Source organism: Marmota flaviventris, chromosome 10, assembly GCF_047511675.1.
Source record: "Marmota flaviventris isolate mMarFla1 chromosome 10, mMarFla1.hap1, whole genome shotgun sequence".
Classification (NCBI taxonomy): domain Eukaryota; kingdom Metazoa; phylum Chordata; class Mammalia; order Rodentia; family Sciuridae; genus Marmota; species Marmota flaviventris.
In genome coordinates, this window is record NC_092507.1 from 6,370,623 (window position 1) to 6,395,373 (window position 24,751).

The 24,751-nt window shown below is 45.3% G+C and overlaps 1 protein-coding gene across 4 annotated transcripts in view; it reads right to left on the reverse strand.

Annotated features, from left to right (window-relative positions):
* Clstn1 (calsyntenin 1) overlaps positions 1-23,845 on the reverse strand; it is a 67,890-nt gene extending 44,045 nt beyond the window's left edge. For all 4 annotated transcript variants that reach the window (XM_027947435.2, XM_071617328.1, XM_071617329.1 and 1 more), the window contains exon 1: positions 23,733-23,845. In XM_027947435.2, the coding sequence (XP_027803236.1) occupies positions 23,733-23,823 (91 nt within the window). In that variant the 5' untranslated portion in view covers positions 23,824-23,845. The remainder of the gene's footprint in view (positions 1-23,732) is intronic.
* Positions 23,846-24,751: the final 906 nt, after the last annotated feature.

Genomic DNA, 24,751 nt, shown 5'->3' on the forward strand with positions numbered 1-24,751 from the left:
TCCTCCAGCGGCATCTTTGTCATACCCTGCCTCCACCATCTGGGTGTCCCTGAACCTAAGCTAAGTTGCTGAGCTAAGTTGCTGGCCTCAAACTGTAATCCTCCTGCCTCAGCCTCCCGAGCACCAGGATTATACAAGTGTGAACTGTGGTGAGTCAGGTTTTTAACGGATGCCCATGAACTCCTACAACGCCAATCGGAAATCCAACTGTGGAACTACAAGCCGCCACAATCTCCTTAAACTTGCTATTTTGCAATGTTATCAGAAAACACAGGCCAGGCTTGCCCTTTTCTTTCTTCTTTATCATTATCACATTTGTCTTGAATTAAATTAGGACAGGGCGCTGTCCTGAATGGCGACTAACAACGTGATTTCCAACTCCTGTGTATGCTTTTTTAAGACTCCTGACCTTCATGTACAATGAAAAACTTTATCATACATAGTTTTTAAAAGGCCACACAGTATTTAAGACATGCTGACATTCATTATCAATGCAAAGAGTTCTTAACAGCTGCTACCCAAAATACCACCACAAGCTAAGATTGCCTAAGAAATCCATAAATGCTAGTTAGAGGCGGGGGAGGGATCAAGATTCTGTCCTTGCTCTTTTTTTTTTTTTTTTTGGCACTGGGGACTGAACCCAGGGGGGGCTTTACTACTAAGCCACAACCCCAGCCCTTTCTTGTTTTCTATTTTGAGATGGGGTGTCACTAAGTTGATCAGGGCCTTGCTAAATTGAAGAGCCTGGCCTTGAACTTCGATGGGATGACAGAGATGCATCACCACACCCAGCTTGCTCCTTTGTTGTTTATGTTCCTAAAATACTAAACACAGCAAGATTAACATTCTTACGTTATTTGTAAAATAGTTAACATTGCATGAAAAACACAGAAAATGAAACTGCTTAAACATTTTGCCACTGAAACTCTCAAGAAGCACATTTAATTTTATTAGAAAGAGCAGAATCAATACAATGAGAGAACTAGATCCAAGATGGGGGAGGACATGAAGGAAAAAGAAAGGTTCACACAGTTGGGTAGGGTGGCACACACCTATAACCCAGCCACTTGGGAGGCTGAGGCAGGTGGATCTCAAATTCAAGGTTGTCCTGGGCAACTTAGTGAGCCCCTGTCTCAAAATAAAAAGGACAGGAGATGTAACCTAGTGGTAAAATGCCCTGGGTGTTCAATCTCAGAGAGAGACAGACAGGCACACACCTCACCCTTAGTGTCTCGGGTTCTAGATCCCAGGACACCGAGAGGCTAGCGGTAGCACCGCCAACCTGCATTGCAGCCCATCTGGAAGGAACCCATGAAACACCCAGAGACGTGATCTATGAACTGGGAAGAAGATGGAAACAGCCACCTATGGCTCCAAGGGTTTGACACTGGGGAGGACAAAGGCCTAGTGGTCCCTGTGCCCTTAGAGGAAGACAGGAAATCACAAGGGTTGGTGACAGCCTCCACCAGAACAAGTTATCTAACCATTTTCCCCTCTGTGAAGGGTACCAGGGAAGCCCAACAGAAGCTGGAAGAATAACACCAGCCATAGTTTAGCTAGCGCCGAGCATCCGCTAAAAACCTGACTCACCAGTTCATCTGAAGCCCAGGATGGCGCTCTGGATGGCACCCTAACCGTGGCAAGACACCCGAGGAAGCTCCTCCCGAGCTGAGACCCAGAAGGAGAGCGCGAGCTGGGAACCAAACCAAAGGACTTGCAATGGGTTAATGGCCACCCCAGAGGTTGCTGAAGAAGGGCCCCTGGAAACCTGGACTAGCCCATCACCTGGCTCTCCTCAACCGTCCGCCGTGTTGGATTCCAGAACAGGAAGCCAGAGTGATGACAGGAAGCCAGAGTGACAGGACGGGACACAAGGTGGAGTGAGGAATCAGAAGCAAAGGGCAGAACGGGCAGAGGGGCCAACAGCGACCAACAAAGGCAAGGACCCGCCTCCAGCAGAAACCAAGGTCGGGGGTCGGGGGCTGGGGGCTGGGGGCTGGGGGCTGGGTCAGGCCCTGCCCCTCCATTCCGCCCGCCCTATACAGGGGCCTCAAACCCTGGCCCTCTGCAGCAACATCACACCATGGAGGCCCCCAAGCGAAAGAAGCCAGGCACCTGGGGGAGACTGGAAACAAAGTCACAGGAAGAACCACTGAAGGAAGCAGGAGCCTGGCTTGGAAATGCCAAGAACTGGCCTGGCAGGAGGGCACAGGAACTGCTCCCTTTGGCAGCGGGCTTCTACTGCTGGTTGGCGACTCCCCAGTCAACTACACAGAAGCCAGCACGGCGACCCAGGAAAGGCTGGAGGAGCCAAATATAAGGTCAGCCTCAGCAAGGAAGCAAGACCCTATCTCAAAATAAAAAGGGCTGGGGATGTGGCTCAGCGTTCACACTGCTGGCTTCAGTCTCAGTACCAAAAATTAAATAAAAGAAAATAAACTACATGGGCTTGCCGTGTGACCCAGTAATTCCACTCCCAGATGTGCATACCTGAAAGAACTGAAAACAGGCACTCAAACACTTACCTAGGAATATTCAGAGCAGGAGTATTCAAAATCCCAACAGGAGGGAAAACCCAGAATAAGCATCAACAGATGAATGCCTGTATATCCACACAATAGAACCATTTTTTAAAAAATGAAATGAGATGCCTACAATACTGACAGACCTCAGAAACACGAGGCCTGCTGGAAGAAGTCAGACACAAAAGGTCATGTCTTGATTCCGAGACAGGGATTTGGAAAAAAAGGAGAGATGGAATCTCAAAGGAAACACCGGTGAACCACTAAAAAAAGCGTGCACCATGGAACTCCACCCTGGTCCACCTCCAGTCAGCCCCAAACACTCACCCCACCAACCAGCCACTGTCTCCCCTCTGGAGACCTCTTCATTCTGCACCTTTCTTGCTTCACCCCAAAAGCATCCCTCTTGAGATGGCCCCAGTTCCCTTGGATGTGTGTCTATTTTCCTAAGTAACCCTGTCTGCCCTGGATTGCCCTGCACCACGATGCTTTTCTATCAGGTTACACCAAGAACACTGCTGGTCCTGAGCCAAGGCCCCCCACTCTCCGGGAACTCTTGGGACCCTTCTTCAGACACACCTTCTCACACGACAATTCCACTTACAGGAGTATCCAGAATAAGTAGATCCACAGAGGCAGAGCAGGTCAGTGCCCACCAGGCGCTGGGGAGGAGTCAGGACTACGTAATGGTGTAAGGCTTTCTTTCGTGGAGATGAAAATATTGTAGAACTAGATAGAAACAGTGGTTATACAACACTGTAAATAGACTAGATACCACTGATTTGTGTATTTTAAAATGTTATAATGGGGGTAGGGGTGCAGCTCAGTGGAACAGCGTTTGCCTAGCACAAGTGAGGCCCTGGGCTCCATCCCCAGTATTGGCAACACACACACAATCAATCAATCAATCTCTCTCAATCTCTCTCTCTCTCTCTGGGGAACTTGTGGTTTCCAGCCCTGCATATAAGGAGGGTGGGAGTCCACCTCTCTGTCCTAAAAATGAGTAAAAAGTGGGACAAACTGAAAAATTAACAACTCTTCTTTGGCAGAGAAAAGAGGCTGCAGGACACACTGCTGCCCTCAAACTGGAGGCCCAAAGGTGAAGACAGAGATGCACAGCTTACAGGGCAGAAGGTCCAGGGGCAGGCCGGGTAGGCAGGCTGCCACAGCACACTACAGGAGATCCAAGGGCACAGGCGGAAAGGGAAAACCTCGGGAGACTTGGTGGTAAGGGAATCCCAGGCTTCTGAGAGTTGTAGCTCAGAGCCCTCCAGGTCCTCACAGTCAGTATCAGAGAAAGCTCAGGATGTGTGTCCAGCAGGGGAAGGGAGGTGCTGTGACTCTTGACAGCGCTGTTCCTCAAAACAGTGCTAGGGAAGAGCCTGCCTCTCCCACTGGAGGCAAGGGGCGCCACTGCTGAGCTATATCCGGCCCGGACTCTGCTCCTAACACCTGAGCTTCTTTAACAGAAATAATATCTTTTTTCCCCCGCTGGTGGTGGTAGTAAGGATTGGACCCAGAAGTGCCCTACCTCCGAGCTAACCCCCAGCTGTTTTTTATTGTAAAGCAGGTTCTCACTGAGCTGCTGAAGCTGGCCGCTAACCTGCAATCCTCCTGCCTCAGCTGGGTTTACGGGCCTGTGTCACTGTGCCTGGCGCGATGTCTCCTTTTGTCAGACAGACCACAGTGAAAGTAAAGTAGAAATCAATAATAGAAAATAACAGGGAAACTCCAAAAACACTTGGAAGTTAGACAACACACTTCTAAATAACACATAATCAAAGAAGAAATCTCAAAGGGAAACTTTCAAACACTTTGAACCAAATTAAAATGAAAGGCAACTTCTCAAAATTTGTGGGAGCTAGGGGTGCAGTTCAGTGGGAGAGCACTTGCCTAGAATGCACAAGGCCCTGGGTTCAATCCCAGCACAGGGGGGGGGGAAAGAAAACAGTACTGAGAGAAGAAGAATTTCCAGCACTGAATGCAGACACATAATGGCAACTCAGTCAACAAAGGACCACATGTGACAGTGGTCCCATAAGATTATAATACAGCTGAAAACTTCCTGTTGGCTGTTGTAATGTCACAGCACAACATGTCATGTGTTTGCAGTAATCCTGGTGTAAACACACCTACCACACTACCTACCAAATAAAAACACAGCATGCACAATTACATACAGTGCACGATATTCAATAACTACAATCAACAACTTTGCCGCTGGTTTATGTATTTTCTGTACTTTTTACTGTTATTTCAGAGAGTACTTCTCCTATTTAATAAAAAAATAAATAAAAAGCTGTCAACAGTGGCAGGCTGTTGCCATAGGATACAGTGACTCCAGGTGCACTGCTGCCCCAGGACCTCGCAGTAGGCCAGAGGTGGAGATGGGAGAGAAGCAGATCCCAAGCCCCTGCAGGTCTGGGCCGAGGTGTGGGCGTGGCTTCATCTAATAACAAAACAGTTTAAGTAAAAAGTAAAAATTAAAAAAACTTTCACTAGAATGCAAACTGAGCATAGGCGTTCAGCAGGCTACACCACCCAGCTCTGTGTACTCCACGATGTCCCCTCAAGGGCTACATGGCCCAAGGACACAACTCTCAGGATTTGTGTCCATCGTTTGACGTAAGACTCAATCTCAGGACACTAGAAGAAGGTCAGCAAGTTAAAGATCAGCAAGCAGAAGAAAGAGGAATAAAAACCAGGGCAGAACGAGTAAAGCTGAAAACAAGAAGTCAACAGAAAATCAACAAAATCAATTTTCTCTGAAAAGATCAAGAAAGCTGATAAGCCTCTACTCAATCTAAGAAATGACGCAAACCACCAGCATCAGAAATGAGAGGACATCACCGTAGATCTCAGGAATGGGATAACCCAGATGAAATGGACCCACTCCTTGAGAGACAAGTCTGCCAAAACTGACACGAGAAACACACAACCCAAACAGATTAAAGACACTAAGAAAGAGGCTGGCAGTATAACTTGGTGGCAGAGCTGTCACCCACATGTGAAAGGCCCTGGGTTTGATCCCCAGTACCCTGGCAAAAGGGACCACACACCTGTGATTGGTCATCACAGATCAAAGTAAAACACAAAACTTCAACTGGGTGTGGTGACCCATGCCTGTAATCCCAGTGACTCATAAGGCTGAGGCAAGAGGATCACAAGTTCAAGGCTAACCTGCACAGAATCCCAGGCTCAAAATGAAATATAAAATGGGCTGGGAATGTAGCTTAGTGGTAAACTATCCCTGGGCTCCATGTCAAGTACCCCTGATACCACCACCCCAACAAAACTACAAAACTAGAAGTATAGAGAGGAGAAAACCCAGATGACCTGTGTATGGCGACTGCAATTACCTTTCAAGTATTACATAAAAGGCATGATCCTTGAAAGAAATTATTGATAAAGAAATTATTAAAAATAAATATTCTGCCAGGTGCAGTGGCACATGCCTGTAATCCCAGCAGCTCAAGAGGCTGAGGCAGAAGGAGCACAGGTTTAAAGATATCTCAGGGGGCTGGGATTGTGGCTCAGTGGTAGAGCACTCCCCTAGTATGGGCGGGACCCAGGTTCGATCCTCAGCACCACATAAAAAAAATAAAGGCACTGTGTTAAAAAAAATAAAAACAATAATAATAAAAAGCCTCAGAAACTTAGTGAGACCCTGTCTCAAAATATAAAAAAGGGCTGGGATGTGTGTCTATGGTTAAGAACCTTTGGATTCAATCCCCAGTACCAATATATAAATAAATATTGTGAGCTAAGCCTGGTGGCACACACCTGTAATCCCAGTTACTTGGGAGGCAAAAGCAGGAAGATCACAAGTTTGAGGCCAGCCTCAGCAACTTAGAGAAACCCTGGCTCAAAATGAAAAGTAAGACATAGTTCAGAGGTAGAAGCACTTGCCTTGCATGTATGAGGTCCTGGGTTCAATCCCCAATATCGCAAAAATAAATAATATAAAGGTTCTGCTCTGCAAAAGGCCCTGGCAAGAAGAAGGACAAGCCACAGACTGGGGTAAAACATTTGCAAAAGACACATCTGATAAAGGACTGTTATCAAAAACACAGAAAGTTCTTAAAATTCAACAATAAACTGGGTGCAATGGCACACACCTTTAGTACCAGCTACTCAGGAGGCTGGGGGAGACCAGGAATTCAAAGCCAGCCTGTGCAACATAGCAAGACACACTCCAAACAAAATTACTCAACAGTAAGAAAACAATCTAATTTTAAAATGAGCAAAAGACAGGGTAACAGACTTCTCACCAAAAAGCTCTACAGAAGGCAGGTAAGCATATGAAAAGATATTCCCTCCAGAGGATGTGCTATTGGGAAATGAAAATCTAAACAAGGAGACACCCTATTAACGGTCAAAACGCTCCCAACGGAAAACATCAAGTATCTGAAGACAGTCGCCAAAGACCAGGGAGATGTGAAGCCACAGGAACTCATTCACTCATTCACAGCTGGAAGGAATGCAAAAATGCACAGCCCCCTTGGAAGGCAGTTGGAAAGTTTTAACAAAATGAAAAAAAAAAGTTTAAAAAACTTTGATATGGTCCAGCCATTGTGCCCCTTGGTATTCACTTGTGGAGTAAATGTGAAACTGAAAATTCATGTCCATATACCACAATGACGCCGAAGCTTTATCCAAAACTGCCAAACTGTGGAAGCAACTAAGGTGTCCTTCAGTAGACAAGTGGATACATAAACTGTGGTACATGCAGACGATGAACTGCTGCCAAGTGCAAAAAAGAAAGGAGACAGTGTGCCACGAGAAGACCTGGAGGAGCGTAGCTGTGTGTTATGGAGAGGAGCCAAGGAGAAGAGGCTGCACCCCAGGAATTCCAGCTGCAGGATGTGCTGGGAGGGCAAGACCGGGAGACAGCAGAAGGACCAGCACCCAGGGCCTAGGGAGGGTGGAAGGAGCACATCCAGAGCAGTGCCACGGTTCTGCAAGCCACCACGTCTGCCCAAACCCACAGAATGCACAGCCGTGGTAAGCTGTAATATGAACCATGAACGTGGGTGACGGCGACATCAGCGCAGGTTCACTAAGCCACCACAACGAACACACTACCTGGTGCAGCCTGTTGACAGGAGGGCTGGGAGCAGGAACAGTAACATGGGAAATTTCTATACTTCCTGCTCAGCTTTGTGGAGAACATAAAGCTGTGCAAGAAAAGTAAAGTGTTTTTTTTTTTTTTTTTAATTTACTAAAACTTATTAAAAATCATTCATTGTTACATAAATTACAATACCTTTATTTTATTTATTTATTCTTAAGTGGTGCTGAGGATCAAACCCAGGGCCTCACATGTGCTAGGCGAGCACTCTACCTCTGAGCCCAACCCCAGCCCAGCAAATGTGTTTATAATAGTGTTGTAAATACTCTACAAACTTCATTCTCCTAACAACTCCATGAAATAGATGTTGTCATAATCCTCATTTTACAGATGAAGAAACTAAAGCACAGAGAAATTAAGCCACCCCAGATCCCACAACTATTGAGCAGCAGAGCTGGGATTAGATCTGGATAGTCGGCTCCAGAGCAGGGGCTGGTACTGGGAACGGTTCCACCCGCTCCTGCAGAGCCTAAACACTGTAGGGACTGGGGCAGAACAAAGAGAGACTTTCTGACCACAAAGGTTGCCCTCCAAAATGAAAGGGGCTCCCTGGCAAGTGGGGCTCCACTAGAAAACAGGGAATGGGCGCAAACGCTACAGAGCCTCCTCCATCAAATCCGCACATCACTTCTGAAGCTCTGGTCAACGCAACACTGACAGAGCACAGCGTGCAAATATCCCAGATGTCTCCATTAGAAAGTGCTACAAGGGGCTTGGGTTGTAGCTCAGTGGAGCGTGCTCGCCTAGTATGCAGGAGGCACTGGGTTCGATCCTCAGCACCACATAAATGTAAAATAAAGATATTGTTGGGACTGGGGTTGTGGCTCAGTGGTAGAGCACTCGCCTAGCATATGGGAGGCCCTGGGTTCAATCCTCAGCACCACATAAAGATAAATAAATAAAATAAAGGGATCCAATTACAACTAAAAAATAATTTAAAAAAAAAAGAAAAAATGTTTAAAAAAAAAGATATTGTGTTCACCTAAAACTAAAGAATAAATATATATACATATATATATATAAAGACTCAAGCCTTCCCCCACCCCTAATCTCAGAGCAGTTTCTCTCACCTGTCAGTTCTTTTTTTTTTTTTTTTAAATATTTTTTTTTTTTTTTTTTCAGTTTTCGGCGGACACAACATCTTTGTTTGTATGTGGTGCTGAGGATCGAACCCGGGCTGCACACATGCCAGGCGAGCACGCTACCGCTTGAGCCACATCCCCAGCCCCACCTGTCAGTTCTTTAAAAAAAAAAAAAGCGCTACAAAACCGGGGCTGGGGTTGTGGCTCAGCAGTGGAGCGCTGCTCTAGCACATGCAAGGCCCTGGGTTCGATCATCAGTACCACATAAAAATAAATAAACAAAAATAAAGGGATCTTGTCCATTTACTTCTAAAAATACACATTTTTTAAAAAAGTGCTACAGGGGCTGGGGATGTGGCTCAAGCGGTAGCGCGCTCGCCTGGCATGTGTGCGGCCCGGGTTCGATCCTCAGCACCACATACAAACAAAGATGTTGTGTCCGCCAAAAAAACTAAAAAATAAATATTAAAAAAAAGTGCTACAAAACTGAAAAGAATGTGGCTTTGTTCAATGATGTACTATTTATCCAAACCGTCTAAAACTCCATTCCCATTTTATAATTTGCCTTCCTGGTTTGACTGTAGAGTCACCCACGTGAGTACTGCCTGAACAGTCTCCACTACTGGAGGACGGGGCTGAGCTTGCCAGGCGGGGCTCTCCCCACTGCTGCTCCTTGCTCCCTGTGAGGGCAGAAGCCTCCACTGTTTCCTCTTTGGTGAATGGGCCAAGTTAACTGGTCTGTTTTCTTTTCTGTGAGTATGTGCTTGTGATACAAGGATTGAGCCCAGGGCTGTTCTACCACTGAGCCACAACCCCAGCCCTTTTTATTTTGAGACAGGGTCAAAGTTGCTGAGGCTGGCCTTGAATTTATAATCTCCCTGCATTTGGGCTAAATGATTTCAAAATTTTCTTCCATTTCTAAAATTCTAGCCATATAATTCAGAAGCTGATATTGTAGATAAATTAGCAGATTTTTTTCAAGCTTAAGGATTTTTAAAAAGTACTTAACATTTTAATGCAATAATATATAAGTAACCAGAACTTTCCTAAGTAGGAAGGCAAATAGCCAGCCTTTAAAAGTAAAAGCCTCCCACATGAAAGGGTAGAGAGGATGAGATGCTCTCTCAAGGAGAAGCCAGACTCATGAATGTAGCTGGGAATTACTGAGATCTGGGATAATGCCAAAACAAACAAACAAACAAACAAACTGCCCTGAACCCTAGCACCCAGCTTTTCCCACCAAGGTATGAGGATTCCCGAGTAAAGCAATTCTGAGGAAACTCTAAAAGCATTCTCAGGAAAACAGAGTGAACAATAGTTATAAAAATGAAAAGATTTTACAATGCAAGCAACCAGATTGGGGGGCGGGGTTAGGTACTGGGGATGGAACCCAAGGGAGCTTTACCAAAAGCCATATCCCAGCCCTTTAAACTTTTTACTTTGAAACAGGGTCTCCCTGGATGGCTGAGGCTGGCCTTAAAATTGCAACCCTCCGACCTCAGCCTCCCAAGTCACTGGGATTATAGGTGTGCGGCACTGCACTAGGCTGAAAGCAATCATTTAAAGGTTTCAAATAGGCCACCTTGTGAAGACAAATGGTAATGTTTTTGTTAATAATTAAACTTTTTTTAAAAGCCTTGATTTTTTAGATTGCATAAAAATATTAAAGCGAATAAGTATATACTACCAAAGAATAAGCTTCACAAAACCTGACTTTGATGTTTACTTACAGTTTTCACCAATCTTTGCTCTCTTCCTTATTAAAAAAGTGGACATGGTGGCACACACCTGTAACCCCAGTAACTCAGGAGGCTGAGGCAGGAGGATCGCAAGTTCAAAGCTAGCCGCAGCTACTTAGTGAGGCCTAGTACTAAAGAGAAAAAGAAAACCAAAGTAATAACCCTCAGGCACACCTGAGCCTGACTCCACATGGACGGACACTGTCCACCTGTAAGGACCCTCAATAGGCAGCAACAGTATCTGCTTAAGTTACAGGCAATGCCAGGCCTGGACCTGACTTTGCCCCCCTTCCCCACCTAAGAGAGCAAGGAACTCTGTAAATAACAAAGTGACATGGTTACATGAAGAAGCAGAATTACTTTTGTGGGAGGTAGGTAGGGGTGGTAACTGGGAATTGAACCCAGGGGTGCTTAACCACTGAGCCACATCCCCAGCACTTTTGACATTTTATTTTGAGACAGGGTCTAAGTTGCTTAGGGCTTTATTAAACTGCTGAGGCTGGCCTTGAATTTGCAATGCTTCTGTCTCAGCCTCCGGATCATACTCACTGGAATTCCCTCTGGGAATCACTAGGATTATATGTGTGCACCTCTGCACCTGGCTCTTATTTCTTTTTCACATGTAAGGAAATCATTTGTAAGTTTTAGTTTGCAACTTCACTGCTTAGAAGCCATTTATGAGCAACTTATCCCCCAACTGTACTGTAACATCAACTGCTGCCCAGAGTAGTAGTTAGAGCATCCTCTGAGGACTCCTGGAGTCCCAAGGCCACCTTAGGGGTCCACAAAGACTCTTTTTCAACTGCATGTGGGTGAGGCTAAATTTTCTTCATCTACTTCAACCAAATAGCAGCAACTGACTGAATGTGGAATGTAGCTGACTTCTAATAAACGAGACATCAGAGATTAGCAAAAACAGAAGTTGATGCTATGCTTCTCCCTAAATTGCCTTTGTTTTCTTTTGTTCTGAGATACTGAGGGTCAAAACTAAATCCCTGTGTTAGCTAGAAAAGTGCCCTACCCCTGAGCTATAACCCCACTCCTCATACCCTCTTTTTTGTTTTAAAAAAACATAGTCATTGGGGCTGGGGCTGTAGCTCAGTGGTAGAGAACTTGCCTAGCATGCGTGAGGCACTAGGTTTGATCCCCGGCACCACATAAACAAATAAAAGTATTGTTCATCTACAACTAAAAAAAAAATTTTTTAATGGTCATTTTTTTTTTTTTTTGAGAGAGAGAGAATTTTTTTAATATTTATTTTTTTGCTTTTTTTCGGCGGACACAACATCTTTGTTTGTATGTGGTGCTGAGGATCGAACCCGGGCCGCACGCATGCCAGGCAAGCACACTACCGCTTGAGCCACATCCCCAGCCCTCATTTTTCATTAAAAAAAAAAAAAAGGTTAAATTACCATGTTGTGGGGTTGTTACTGTTCCCAATAAATTAATCATCAAATTATTTAATAGGTCCTCACTTTTAATTTCTAATACAGTAAGTATGGACAGATAAAAATCCACATGAACAGGGGCTGGGGTTATGGCTCAGTGGTAGAGCACATGCCCCACATGAGTGAGGCACCAGGTTCGATCCTTAGCACCACATAAAAAATAAATAAAATAAAGGTATTGTGTCCACCTACAACTAAAAAGTATTTTTAAAAACCCCACATAACCACAAGTTCTTCAGTCTTCAAGAATTTCTGAGTACAGGGTGATGATACCAATTTGGGAACCCCAAAAGATGGACCACACAGAATCTACTATACCCTTTAAGAGATTATCTGACACACTTTACCTGGTACAAACATTTTGTTTTGTTTTATACTATTTGTGACTGCCCAGGCTGGCTTCAGAACTCCTAGGCTCAAATGATCCTCCTGCCTCATCCTCATGAGTGCTGGGACACTGCACCCACCCTTGGTACAAGTGTTTGCTGAATGAATGACATTAAGAGAATGTCATAAAAACTCTATATAGAGCTGGGAGTGGTAGCTCAGTGGTAGAGTAGTGGTCTAGCATGGACAAGGCCCTGGATTCCAAAAAATTCCAGCACCACTAAATAAATAAGTTGTACTATAAAATATAATCACATTTTGTTTAACACTTTACATACATTTTTTTTTAAAAAAAGAGAGAGAGACTTTTTTTTAAGAGAGAATTTTTTTAATATTTTTATTTTTTAGTTTTCGGCGGACACAACATCTTTGTTTGTATGTGGTGCTGAGGATCAAACCCGGGCCGCATGCACGCCAGGCGAGCGCGCTACCGCTTGAGCCACATCCCCAGCCCTACATAAACTTTTAAAAGGTAAAAAAATTGAAAGGCTGGGTATGTAGCTCCGTGGTAAAATGGTCAGTCCCTAGTACTGCCAAACACAAACACACACACACACACACACATACACGCACACACGCGCCACTTTTTAAATTTACCTTAGTGAAATACTTCTACAAAAGAGTAAATTTAATTCATACAGATTCAGAGACTTGGAAGATTCAAGAAATGCCTTTACTTTACATATATGTAAATTTACATATATACAAATGTATATGTACATTTACATACATTGTATATATTGCATATATAATACTTATTTTACATATATAATTCATCTATTTATTTATCTACAGTACAAGGGACTAAACCCAGGGGTGCTCTACCACTGAGCTACATTTGCAGCCCTGTTTATTTTATTTTTGGTAATAGGAATTTAACTTAGGGGGATTTTATCACTAAGTTATATCCCTGGTCTTTTTTATTTTGAGACAGGGTCTCAATAAGTTGCTCAGGGCCTCATTAGAATTTGAGCTGGCCTTGAATTTGTGGTCCTCCAATCTTAGCCTCCCAAGCTGCTGGGATTACAGGCATGCGCCACAATGCCCAGTGATATTTTTTACTTTCAGACAAGGTCTTGCCAACTTGCCCAGGCTGACCTTGAACTTGCTATCCTCCTGCCACAGCCTTCCAATTAGTTGGGTTTACAGAATAGATGAGCATATAGGCATGCACCACCAAGTCCCTCCAAGGAACACTTTTAAATACACTCATAAATTAAATTATTTGATGAAATTATTTGAGTCCAGTAAGTTCATCTGACCATTGGTTGTTCCTTTAGTAAGTACTCACATTAGAAAGTACTCCCTAGAAGGTACAGTTCCTGTGTGGTGGACCTGCCCTGCCCAGCTCTGCCCAGACCCTTCTCCGCCTCCTGCACTTGTCCCTGCCCCCAGTGTACGACCTGGGCATCCGTAGGTCCTTGGCTCACCTCCTCTCTTTGGCTTCCTTTTTCCTTCTGGAGACCATGATGGACAGGCCACTGTCCCTCCTTTCCCTCTCCCTGCAGTCAGAACTCAAGCCCATGGGTTCTCCCTCCACCCTGGCAACCTTCCTTTTCCTTTGTCTCTTCTTCATCCCATGTGACCCTGGAGCAACTGGCATAGCTGCTGCTCCTGAAAAATCTTTCAAAGGGACCCTACCACTTTCCACAAAACCATAAGGGACATTTCATCACTGTGGTGTAATCACTAATACTGTGATGGGTGTGCACGTGTGAACGCCCCGGGTGCCCACTCGGGACAGGTTAAATAGGTTTCTGATGGTTGCTTCTGGAGCTTACACCATTTGTAACAATGTTTCCATGGGGAAAATACAATTTGTGTTCCAACTTGAACTCCTTAGGGCTCAATATGAGTTGCCTTTTCAGGTCATCTGAGAATCAGAAATTACTCCAGTCCCAGGAAACAATGTATCAGAACAAAACTGGGTGGAGGCAGCTGAGTTCAGGGAAAAAGTGATATGGCCTAGGTCTGAAATCCCAGAGGCTGAGGCAGGAGGATCCAGAGAGCAAAGCCAGACTCGGCAATTTAGCAAGGCCCTAAGCAATTTAACAAGACCTTATCTCAAACAATAAAAAGGGCTGGGGATGTGGCTCAGCTGTAAAGTTTCCCTTGGTTCAATCCCCAGTACACGCCTCCCCCCGCCCCCCCCCCAAACACACACACACACACACACACACACACACCCTGAGTATTCAAGAGAGAAGATTTCCATCAGAGCAAAATGAGATGTGGCCTAACTGGGGCTTCTCAGAGGTGGGGGTCCTGCCACTGCCCTCTGCACCAGCTTGCCTCAGCTTTCCTCCCTGGGTTTCTAAAAGGTAAGAAAGTACAGTTAGTCTGTAACCCCAGCTGCTCAGGAGGCTGAAGCAGGATCAAATGAGCCCAGAAGTTCAAGGCCAACCTGGGCAACACAGCAGGACCTCATCACAGCAAAAGGGAAAGAAGAGGAAAGGGGGGGCAGGGACAGAAGAGGAGGGGCAGGGCGGGGAGGAGGCAGGAAAGGGAGGCACTGGCAAGTGGGGACTTCTGCCCCCATCCTTACTTGTCCCCCCAACCCTCTGAGCTCAGTTTCTAGATAAGACAGAAACTTCAGGAATCCCTCCTGTACTTCTCCCTCAGGCCTAAGTGACCGCACTGTTCTCCATTTGCCCTTGGCTTTTCTCTGTCAGGCCTGAAAACCCCTTAGGCAGACGCAGCTAAGGGTCCCATCCCTCTCAGCACCTCCCTGAGAAGGGTCAGAATGTGACCCACATTCACACTGGACATGCACCACTCAGCCACACAACCACTGAGTGGACACCTGAATGCCCTCATTCACCTGACCTTCTGCCATTTTCCTGGGTCAGCACCTGGCCCCGGATAATCCATTCCAATCTCTGCAGTCAGGCCTCCTGCACTGCGCATCCTGAAGGTTGTTAAGGACCTCTGAGTCACCAACCCCACAGGGCCCTCTGTCCTCACAAGTTCACTGCTGTCTCTAAAACCTAGACTGCTGACTGCATCTACCCAGAATGCTCATTCTATACACCTCCTGGTTCCTCTGTTCTCTAGTCCCTTCCCTGACTCCAATGACCCTGACAATAATCTAAGGCACATGTCACATGAAATGAGAGAAACCACACAGGCCAGCTGTTCTGACCCACTTGCCATAGCATTACTTTTACAAAGCAGTGGTAACCAGGCACAGTGGTGCACGCCTGTAATCCCAGCGGCTCAGGAGGCTGAGCAAAGCCAGCCTCAGCAAAAGGTGAGGCACTAAGCAACTCAGTGAGACCTTGTCTCCAAAATACAAAATAGGGCTGGGGATATGGCTCAGTGGTTGAGTGCCCCTGAGTTCAATCCCCAACACCCGCCCCTCAAAAAAAGCAGTGGTAAAAAGCTCAAGCTTTTTAAGAACACTCAGAATAATTTAAGAAAAAACTGGGCGAATAAACTCAACCAACTGAATAAGCAAATATATATTAATCACTGGCATGAATGACCTCTTTAAAACAATATTTTATTCAAATACAAATGTTAGAGTTATTAAAATTACCAGAACAGGGGCTGAAGTTGTGGCTCAGTAGTAGAACATTTATATAGCACATGTGAGGCACTGGGTTCAATCTTCAGCACCACATAAAAATAAATAAAAACAAAGGTATTGTGTCTATCTACACACACACAAAAAAAAAAAAAAATTAGGGCTGGGGCTGTGGCTCAGCGGTAGCACACATGCCTGGCATGCATGAGGCACTGGGTTCGATTCTCAGCACCGCATATAAATACAATAAATGAATATGAATAAAGGTCTATCAACAAATATATATATATATATATATATATATATATATATATATATATATATATATATATATATATAAAATACAGTGACCGGAACAGGAGAGAATGTTGTATTGTGAAATCATCTAGGGCTGGGGATGCAGCTCAGTGGTACAGTGCTTGCCCAGCAGGTACCATACCCTGGATTCAATCTCCAGTTCTGCCTACCCCCCATAAAAAAGAAAAGAAATCATGTCCTAGTTTAGAAAGTTTTAAACATGTCAGATTTCATACCCCCCAAAAAAATTGTCCTTTTTTACTTTGTATTTGTTTTCGTTGGAGAGAGAAGCACACACTCCCTACCACTGAGCTGCTCCTCCAGGCCCAACATTTACTTTCTACAGAGAGTCTGAATGTTCGGAACATGCATACCAGTTGCTTCTCAGCTAAGCAGGAGCAGGCTCTCATATGCTTAGGTATGGACTTTTTAAAACCCTTGCCAAGTGAACTACCAGAACCCCAAGCAGACATGGATGGATTTACAAAAAACTCAGAAGCAAGATTGGCCCTGGCAACTCAGGGCTTTGTGATCCAATGGGAGGATCATCTAGGTGCCCTGCCATCAACAGCACTAGCAACTGACAGGCTCCAATGCTGTGAATGGCTGCAGCCCACCTGTTAGTGCCCCCACTGTTCCTTCTGCAAGTTAGCCCAGAGGAGGCCAGGAGTAAATTAAATTCGAGGCAGTGCATTTTGCTACTTACTACTTTGATGAACATCTGAAATGCATAGCAGAAAAAAAGATTAGGGATTACCCAAGAATTTTAATTATTTCTGTTATCCCCTTCACTGATTCCATACGTAACAGGAAACTGGCATGAATTAGTCAAGGTATTTTATTTTATTTTTTTTTTTTAGTCAAGGTATTTTAAAGGTAAACATAATCTATTTGACACAAGGGCTTTAATCCCCCAAATCATAAGTGACCTCATTCCTCAACCTCTACCTCCCATTTGTTCTCACCATCTCTTGTGAATTGGTTTAATCTCTTTCCTCCTGCTGGAGACAGAAAAGCAGAGCCATGTCCACCCTGAGGCTACTGGGGAAGAAAAGGCTAGAGTCTTGGATGGGGGGACCAGCTGGAAGGGGCAGCTGGGGGTGGCTGGGCACTGGCAGAGGAGGACTGGTTCTGGCAAACACCTCAGAGCTGGGCCCACATGCTGACCACTGACAGGCAGCCATAGGGGCTGGGGACATAGCCCAGAGGTAGCCCACCCTTGGCATGCAAGAGGCCTGGGTTCAATCCCCGTACCACAAAGAAAAAGAAAGAGAAAAAGATGTACTATATGAGAAAAAAAAATTTTTTTAATATTTTATTCTTTTTTTAGTTATAGATGGACACAATATCTTTATTTTATTTTTATGTGGTGCTAAGGATCGAACCCAGGGCCTCGCATGTGCTAGGCGAGCGATCTACCACTGAGCCACAACCCCAGCCCAGGAAAAACTTTTAGTAAGAGCTCAGAATAAATGTCTGTTACATTGTAAGTAGGTATTGAACAAAGATGACATTCATTTTTACTGAGTTTTAAAGTGCATTTTGAGTCCAAAGACATCTAAGTGTTTTATACTATGATTGAAGATTAGGTAAATAAAGAATAGTTAATTAAAGAATGAAATCAAAAGACCAAAATAATTAACTAACTGTACTTTTTCAGTCAATTAACATAACAAAAAAATGTAATGAATGAGGAAATATCATTTTTTAAAACTAGTAGTAGTTTAGGAATTCTAGTGTTTTTTTAAGTCCCTTTCATAAAGTTCAACCCTGTTCCCATCACCTAGGTACTTACTCTGCAGTGCCCCCAGCCCTGAGCCTGCAGCACCGCAGGGACTCGTTTCCAGATTGGCAGTAGACACGAGGCCTCGGTGTGGGCCACGTGCCCTGGGCCTCTCAAAGAGAGAGGGGGCAAAATCAGAGCTGTAGGCCTGGACACCACAGAGAAGAAGGAACGACTAAATGCCATCCTAAGGAAAGCTGACCAGAGTCCCTAACAAGAGTTTTTAAGAAAATGTCATTTTGTGAGCCAGCAAGTGCCCAGCGCCAGGGAAGTCCACACAGCTGAAGGACACACTCTGTCAGAGGCTGTGGAGAAATGTTTCACAGGGAAGGCTCCGTAAGCAACAAAGCACAGAACTTTCAAAGTTCCTTCCAACTCAGTCCAAAGCTCTGGGCAGTAAGGAGACAACAGCGAAGGCAGGAACTGGTTGGATGAAATGCCCCTTTGCCCCAGAGCAGGAAAAAAATCAGCAACTTAAAATCTGAAAACTCAGGCGAAGGCTGAGATGCAGCTCAGTGGTATAGTGCTTGCCCAGCACATGCGAGGGAGGGAGGGAGGGAGGGAGGGAGGGAGGGAGGGAGGGAAGGTCTTAAGTGTGTTTAAGCAGAAAAATGCTCCTGTAAAACCAGGCACAGTGAGTGAGGCAATCCTGAAATCCTAGCTATTCAGGAGGCTGAGGCAGGAGGATCCCAAGTTCAAAGTCAGACTGTGCAACTTAGACTGTCTCAAAATAAAATTAAAAAGGCTGGGGATGTAGCTCAGTCATAAACATCCCTGGGCTCAACCTTTGCACCCCCCCACCCCCCCCAAACACACAAAGTGGATGTAGGAAAAGATTTTTTTGTTCAAAACAACAAGTTAAAGTACAGATCAAGGCAGACTTGAAAAATAACAAATTCAATATGGAGTTCTTGTCAAAAGAGCATTAGAGTGGTCCAAAAACAGGTGACTGAAACATAATATTCACATCTGACCAAAAAGGAAAACACGGATCTTCCTTCGGTGTGCTACCACAACTCTTAATTTTTTTTTCTTTTTTAGTTGTTGATAAACCTTTATTTTGTTTATTTTTTGGTGCTGAGAATAGCACCCAGTGCCTCACACATACCAGGCAAGTGCGCTACCGCTGAGCCACAGCCCAAGCCCTACCACGCAATTCTTATGGGCTCTGGAAAGGAAGGAAATTAACTTCATACGTGCTTTAGAAGTTTATAAGATGATCTGAATTCAGTTATTTTGAAGTAATTGAATCTTTGCCGAGAACCTTTAAAAATAAAAAAGACTTAGCAACGGATCTTGTGAATTTTTAATCTAATAATATCCCCCTAAGGCTAAAAAAGAAAATTAGCAAAAATATGTCTAACACATAAGGGAGAAAAGACCTATCAAATCCGGGACAACAGAAAGCAGCACTCCAATCCTGATATGGTGGCAGCTATATAGAGTTGGGCACAAGGAAGGGTTGTCACAGTCTGGTGTTCCTATCTGGCCTCTGGATAGCCTCTGCTGGTGTCAAAAGACACTTGTGAAGGCTTTTTGCTTTTTTAAACAATAAGAATATGACTTTGCATAAATCATTTCCACTAGTCTTGAGTTGGTATTTTCTGATGCTCTATTAAAATATTTCATAGCAAATTAACATTTAAATTTTCATTTATAAAGACACAGTATTTTTTTGTGCAACTCTTCTGACAAATCAACACCAGAGAAAAACCAAGCTACAAAGATCTGATCCCTCAACCAGAATACAGGAAAGATGCTTGTGGTAGTGTTCAGATAATCAGATCTTCAATGTTGCTTCAACATTTATGAACAAAGATCTAAAAAAATTACCATTTTCCTGTCCTAGAAAGCAATAATATAAATACTCCAAATCATTTTAAATGCTCTAAAATTTTAATATAACTCTGGTTTCTCGTTTTAAACATTCATATGTGGTTTCATAAGCTTAACCAAGTCCCGAAATTAGTGCTATGAAATTATAGTTTGTTTTTTTTTTAATTATAGCATTTTCTAATTTCAATGTAAAAATAATGTTGTATTTTATTAAAATTTCATTTTGGTCATATTCTTCAAATCCGAAACTGGAATACTAGTTGCTCTTTTCAGCTTACAAATCAAACAATGCAGGAGCTGGGGATGTAGCTCAGCGGGAGAGCCAGTGAGGCCCTGGGGCCCACACCACCAAGAGAAGGGGGAAGAAAAAGGAAAGAAAATCAAACAATACCAGCACAAATAATACATGACCTGAGCTCCTAAGCCTTTCTTTTGAAAAAGAATCCCCATAAAACTATTTGATTTTATGCTTTTTCTCCTAGAAATATAAGATGAATTTCAGCTAACTAAATATTCCAGTTAATCAAGCTGAAGCTCAGAGAGGAATACCTTCAGAATCAGTAATATTTTATTATTTCTTCAGCAGTTATAGGTTCCCCATTGAGATGTTACTGACCTTCAGCATTTAAAATGTCAGGAAAAAAGAAAACAAAATAAAAGCATTAGACTAAGGGTAATACTGAACTCTATATTCAAATGGCTTTTTTTCCCAATGTTGCTTCTAAGAAAGGAAAGGAAATTAACTTCATACGAGCTTTAGATAAGTTTAGAGGTTTATAAGTCATATTCTTGTTGTTGTTTAAAAAAGAAAAGAAATATGGTACTTTTAAAAATAGACCCAAGGTGGGGGCTAGAGCGCTTGCCTAGCATGTAAGGCACTGGATTTGATCTTCACCACCACAAAAAAATAAAGATATTGTGTCCATCTAAAAATACATAAATAAATAAAATAAAGACATTATGTCCATCTACAACTAAAAAAAATACTCAAAATGGTAGCAATAGCTTTCATAAGGCTCAGCCAGATTTTTATGGTCCAATATCCCAACACTGCAATCAACAGAAAGGATCCTTGAAAAATTCCTACTGATGAATTCTCTTAACCATGTTGCAGAATTAAGTCTACTTTAAACCCCTATGCATGTTTGTAACACTTTCTGCAGTATAACATTCACAGTATGTAATACTTTTTTCAATACATAACATTTATCTGTCCAGTGAAAATGGGTATGTAAAAACACTATGCTGTCTACACAGAAATACAGTCACCCATTCATTCATTCCATCATACCACAAATACTTCATGCCTACTGTGTGCCGGTGAAAGGACACAGGCCAACAAAACCCTCTTCCATGTCTGGATATACATCGTACCGGGAGGAAACAGAAAATAGATAACAAGGCATGTCAGAATGCATTAAGAGCTATGGAAAAATGAAAAAGGGAGGCCAAGAAGAAACAATCCAGGGATTCTGGGAGGGAGATGAAGTTCCAAACAGGATGGTGAGGAGAGGTCTCACAGAGAAGTCTGTGCAAACTGGAAAAGTAATGGTGAATATTATTTTTTTGACTTTGAAATACACTACATAGTTTCATTTACTTTTATATATTCATACAGCTATTTTCTCTACTAATTTCAACTTCCTGATCTCCATAACTATAGGGAAGACAGGCTGCCTGCTGACAGGGCCATCCAGGGCACACCAAGCATAGTTCTAATATTTTGGCTTACTGGATGTTTTTTGAAAACTATTGCTAAAATTGAAGTGAAATTTTGGGAGGACTGTCTATGAAGCATCTAACAGTCGCATGCAATTTATATAAAGAAATCTATCATTTCCTACATAAGTTTTATGTGATCTTTATCCATTAATGATTCAAGATAGCTGGAGTATGAACAGCAAGCAGCTCATGCTATTCTGTCTTGTGGCAATAAAAAGAAATTAGATATTAGGCTGAAGGTATAACAAAGTGGTAGGGTACTTGCCTAGCATTCTCTGGGCCTGCGTTCTAACCCCAGCACTCAGGGGAGGGTGGGGTGCAAATCAGACATTAGCTGAAATGATGATCTTTTCAAATGAGCCCATAGAAAGTGCCTCCACAAATTGCATATTTACGTATAAAATTCATTTGTAGCATTTCAAAATGAAATAGTTTTATTAGCATTTCATGTAATATTTATGAGACATTTTCTAACATGGAAGATAAAAAGACAACAAATGCAACAGAATAACTGATGTTTAAAATTTTTATTCTGAACACTGGGAATCCAGAAGTCGTTCGACTGCAGCAAAAAAAGCACAGAGAAAACTAGCAGATTACAAATGATTCTAGCACTCAGCACATCTTCCCCAGAAGACTTCTGTCAGTCCTCCATAACAAAGATAATCAAGAGCTAAAGTCTACACCAACTGTTTAACCAAAGTAATTAAGTAACAAAGAGCAAATGCAGGTGTGTGAACTTTAAAAACATGGATTTTTGGCAAGAAATGTTATCACTGACTAAACACACTTGAACTTTTCCCAAAATACTCAATTCAAGCACATATTTTTTAAATGTGTACGTATTTCCCAAGAGAAGGAAGCAAAAGTCTTTTTTTTTTTTTTTTCTTCCCTTGGATTTATTCCTCTTTCAGACCTCCATTTCACATCTGGAAAGAACATTTCAAACTTAGCTTGATGTAACTTTTAAAAATCAAATCGAGGGCAATTAGATACATGGAGACTAAGACCTAAATTTAACAGAGTCCACAGAATGTTAGAAATGAAATAAAAGTATTCAAAGTTTATCATGTTCATGTGAAGAAAGGAACATTGGAACAAAAGATGCATTCGCCTCTTCTGCCCTTTAATTAGTGAACACCATACTTCTTTCCGTATGGCAAGCTGAGAAGAAAACAAGAATTATTTTAAAGCTTGCTAAATTGGAATATGGCCATTTCATCTAGACTTCTTATAATCTTCCCCCTCAAATTTTCCTTTTTAAAAAAAAAAAAAATCAGAAGAATAAATTCAGGTCTCTGTGGACAACACCTAGATTACTTTGCTCCAAGGCCAAGGAAAATGTTTACGATTTCTAGATCCATTCGGAAGCCCTGTATCTGCAATGCGTAAGCTTCTGGTTGGCAAGATCAGTCAATATCAGAAAGCATGTAACGTTTAAAAGGTTAAGTAGATGAAGGTAAGGTTAAGAAATAACAACCAACTGGCCAACAAATGTTATTTGCCATCTAACCATAAAATAATTTAGGTCTTAAAATCCTAACCAACGTTTCTGGCGAGGCCACCTAAGCCGTGCACGATCGGCATTACCGTCACAAACCCCGCAGGAGATGCACATTTGTGACACCTGGTGAGACCGCGGTCGCGAACCTCATCACGATATCACCTTTGGGTGAAAAGGAGGGAGGGGAGCGAGAAGTTTCAGCCTCCGCTCGTTTGGACCAGACGTTTACAGGACTCGGGGAGAAGGCGCAAAGGGGCGAAGTCGCGGTGTCCGCGGCGCAGCGGCAGGGACTCGGGATCTGGGGAAGGGATGCGGAGGAGTGAGTGGGCTCTTATGTAAGCACACACCGAGCCCCGTGCGTGCACCCCCGGCTGAGCCCACTCGAGCACTCACACGCACACCGCATCCCCCCGGGGTGCGTCCCCAGCCTGCCTGCGCGGCCGGACCCTGCGGCCTGTCTACCCAAATAGGCGCAGCCACCACCCAGGGCTGCGCAGGGGGCGGCCGCGGCCGGGGTGCCCCGCCCGGGCCCGAGCCTGGCTTCCCGGGGGCATCCGCAGCGCGGCCCCCGGCCTCCCGCGCCCGGCCCGCGCGGTGCGCCCCCGAGCACCCCTGCCCCGCCGCGACCCTGCTGCCCGCGCCGGCCCGACGCCTGCGTTCGGCTCCGAGCCCGAGCCCCGTCGCGGCTCCCGGAGCTCGGACCCGACTCCCGCACCCAGACCGAACGCCCGGCCCGGCCCGGCCCCGCCGCTTACCTCGCGCGGCCCAGACCCCGCCGCCGCACAGCAGCCCGGCCAGCAGCAGCCCGGCGGCCGGGGCCAGCGCGGGCGCAGGGCGGCGCAGCATCGCTCGGGCTCCCGGCGCCGCGGCCGGCCGGAGGCGGGAGCGGCAGGGAAGCGCGCGGGACGCCGAGCGGGGCCCTCGCGGCCCGGGGCCGACTGCCTCGCGGCGCGGCGAGCACCGGGGTCCGAGGAGGAGCCGCCGCCGCGGCCGCCGTGACGCTGGGCCGCGCGCTCGGCCGCGGGCGCCCTCCCTCCTCCGAGCAGCGCTCCGCTGGAGGCTGAGGCAGCAACTAAGATGGCGGCGCTGCTCTCTCTCGGGTCCGGCGAGGGTACCCGGCCGGGGGCGGGGTGGCGACGGGAGGGGCGGGGAGGGGAGCGGCGCGCGCGCGCCGGGCCCCGGGAGCGCGCGGGCCTGGAGGGAGCGCGGGGGCGCGCGCGGCGGACCCGAGAACCCGTCGGCGGAGCCCGCCGCGCGCTCCCGCGGAGATGCGCCCGAGGGTCGGCTCCTGAGCGGCCGCGAGGGACCCGGGGGGTGCGCCCCTGTCGCCGGCCGCGGCCCGGGTGCATCAACCCCTCATCGCCGCGCGCGCTCCCGGGCTCCCGACGCCGGCCGAGCGGTTCCTGGGGTCCCGCGCCTCCCCTCCCTTCCCGAAGGACTCGTCCCCGACCCTCCCACCCCCACAGCTCCTGCGGAGCACAGACCTCGACGGGAGGGTGCGGCCCAGGCCTGCAGCGCCTGTCGCTTCGGACGAGTCACGTCGCTTCCCAGAACCTCTGGTTCTCTTCTGCCGAGCGGAGGTGATGAGAGGGAGCTTGCGGGTCGTGAAGGGCGTTCCAGGAGCCCAGGTCCCCAAACCCGCTTGGTGAACAGTCCCAGGCTCAGCGCAGGCGCAGGTGCAGGTGCTGCACTTGTTCCAGCCCCAGATGAGGGGCGCGGCTTTTTTGGAAGAGTTTGGGGAAGATGGAGGGAATGGGGGCTGCTCTCAAAGAGG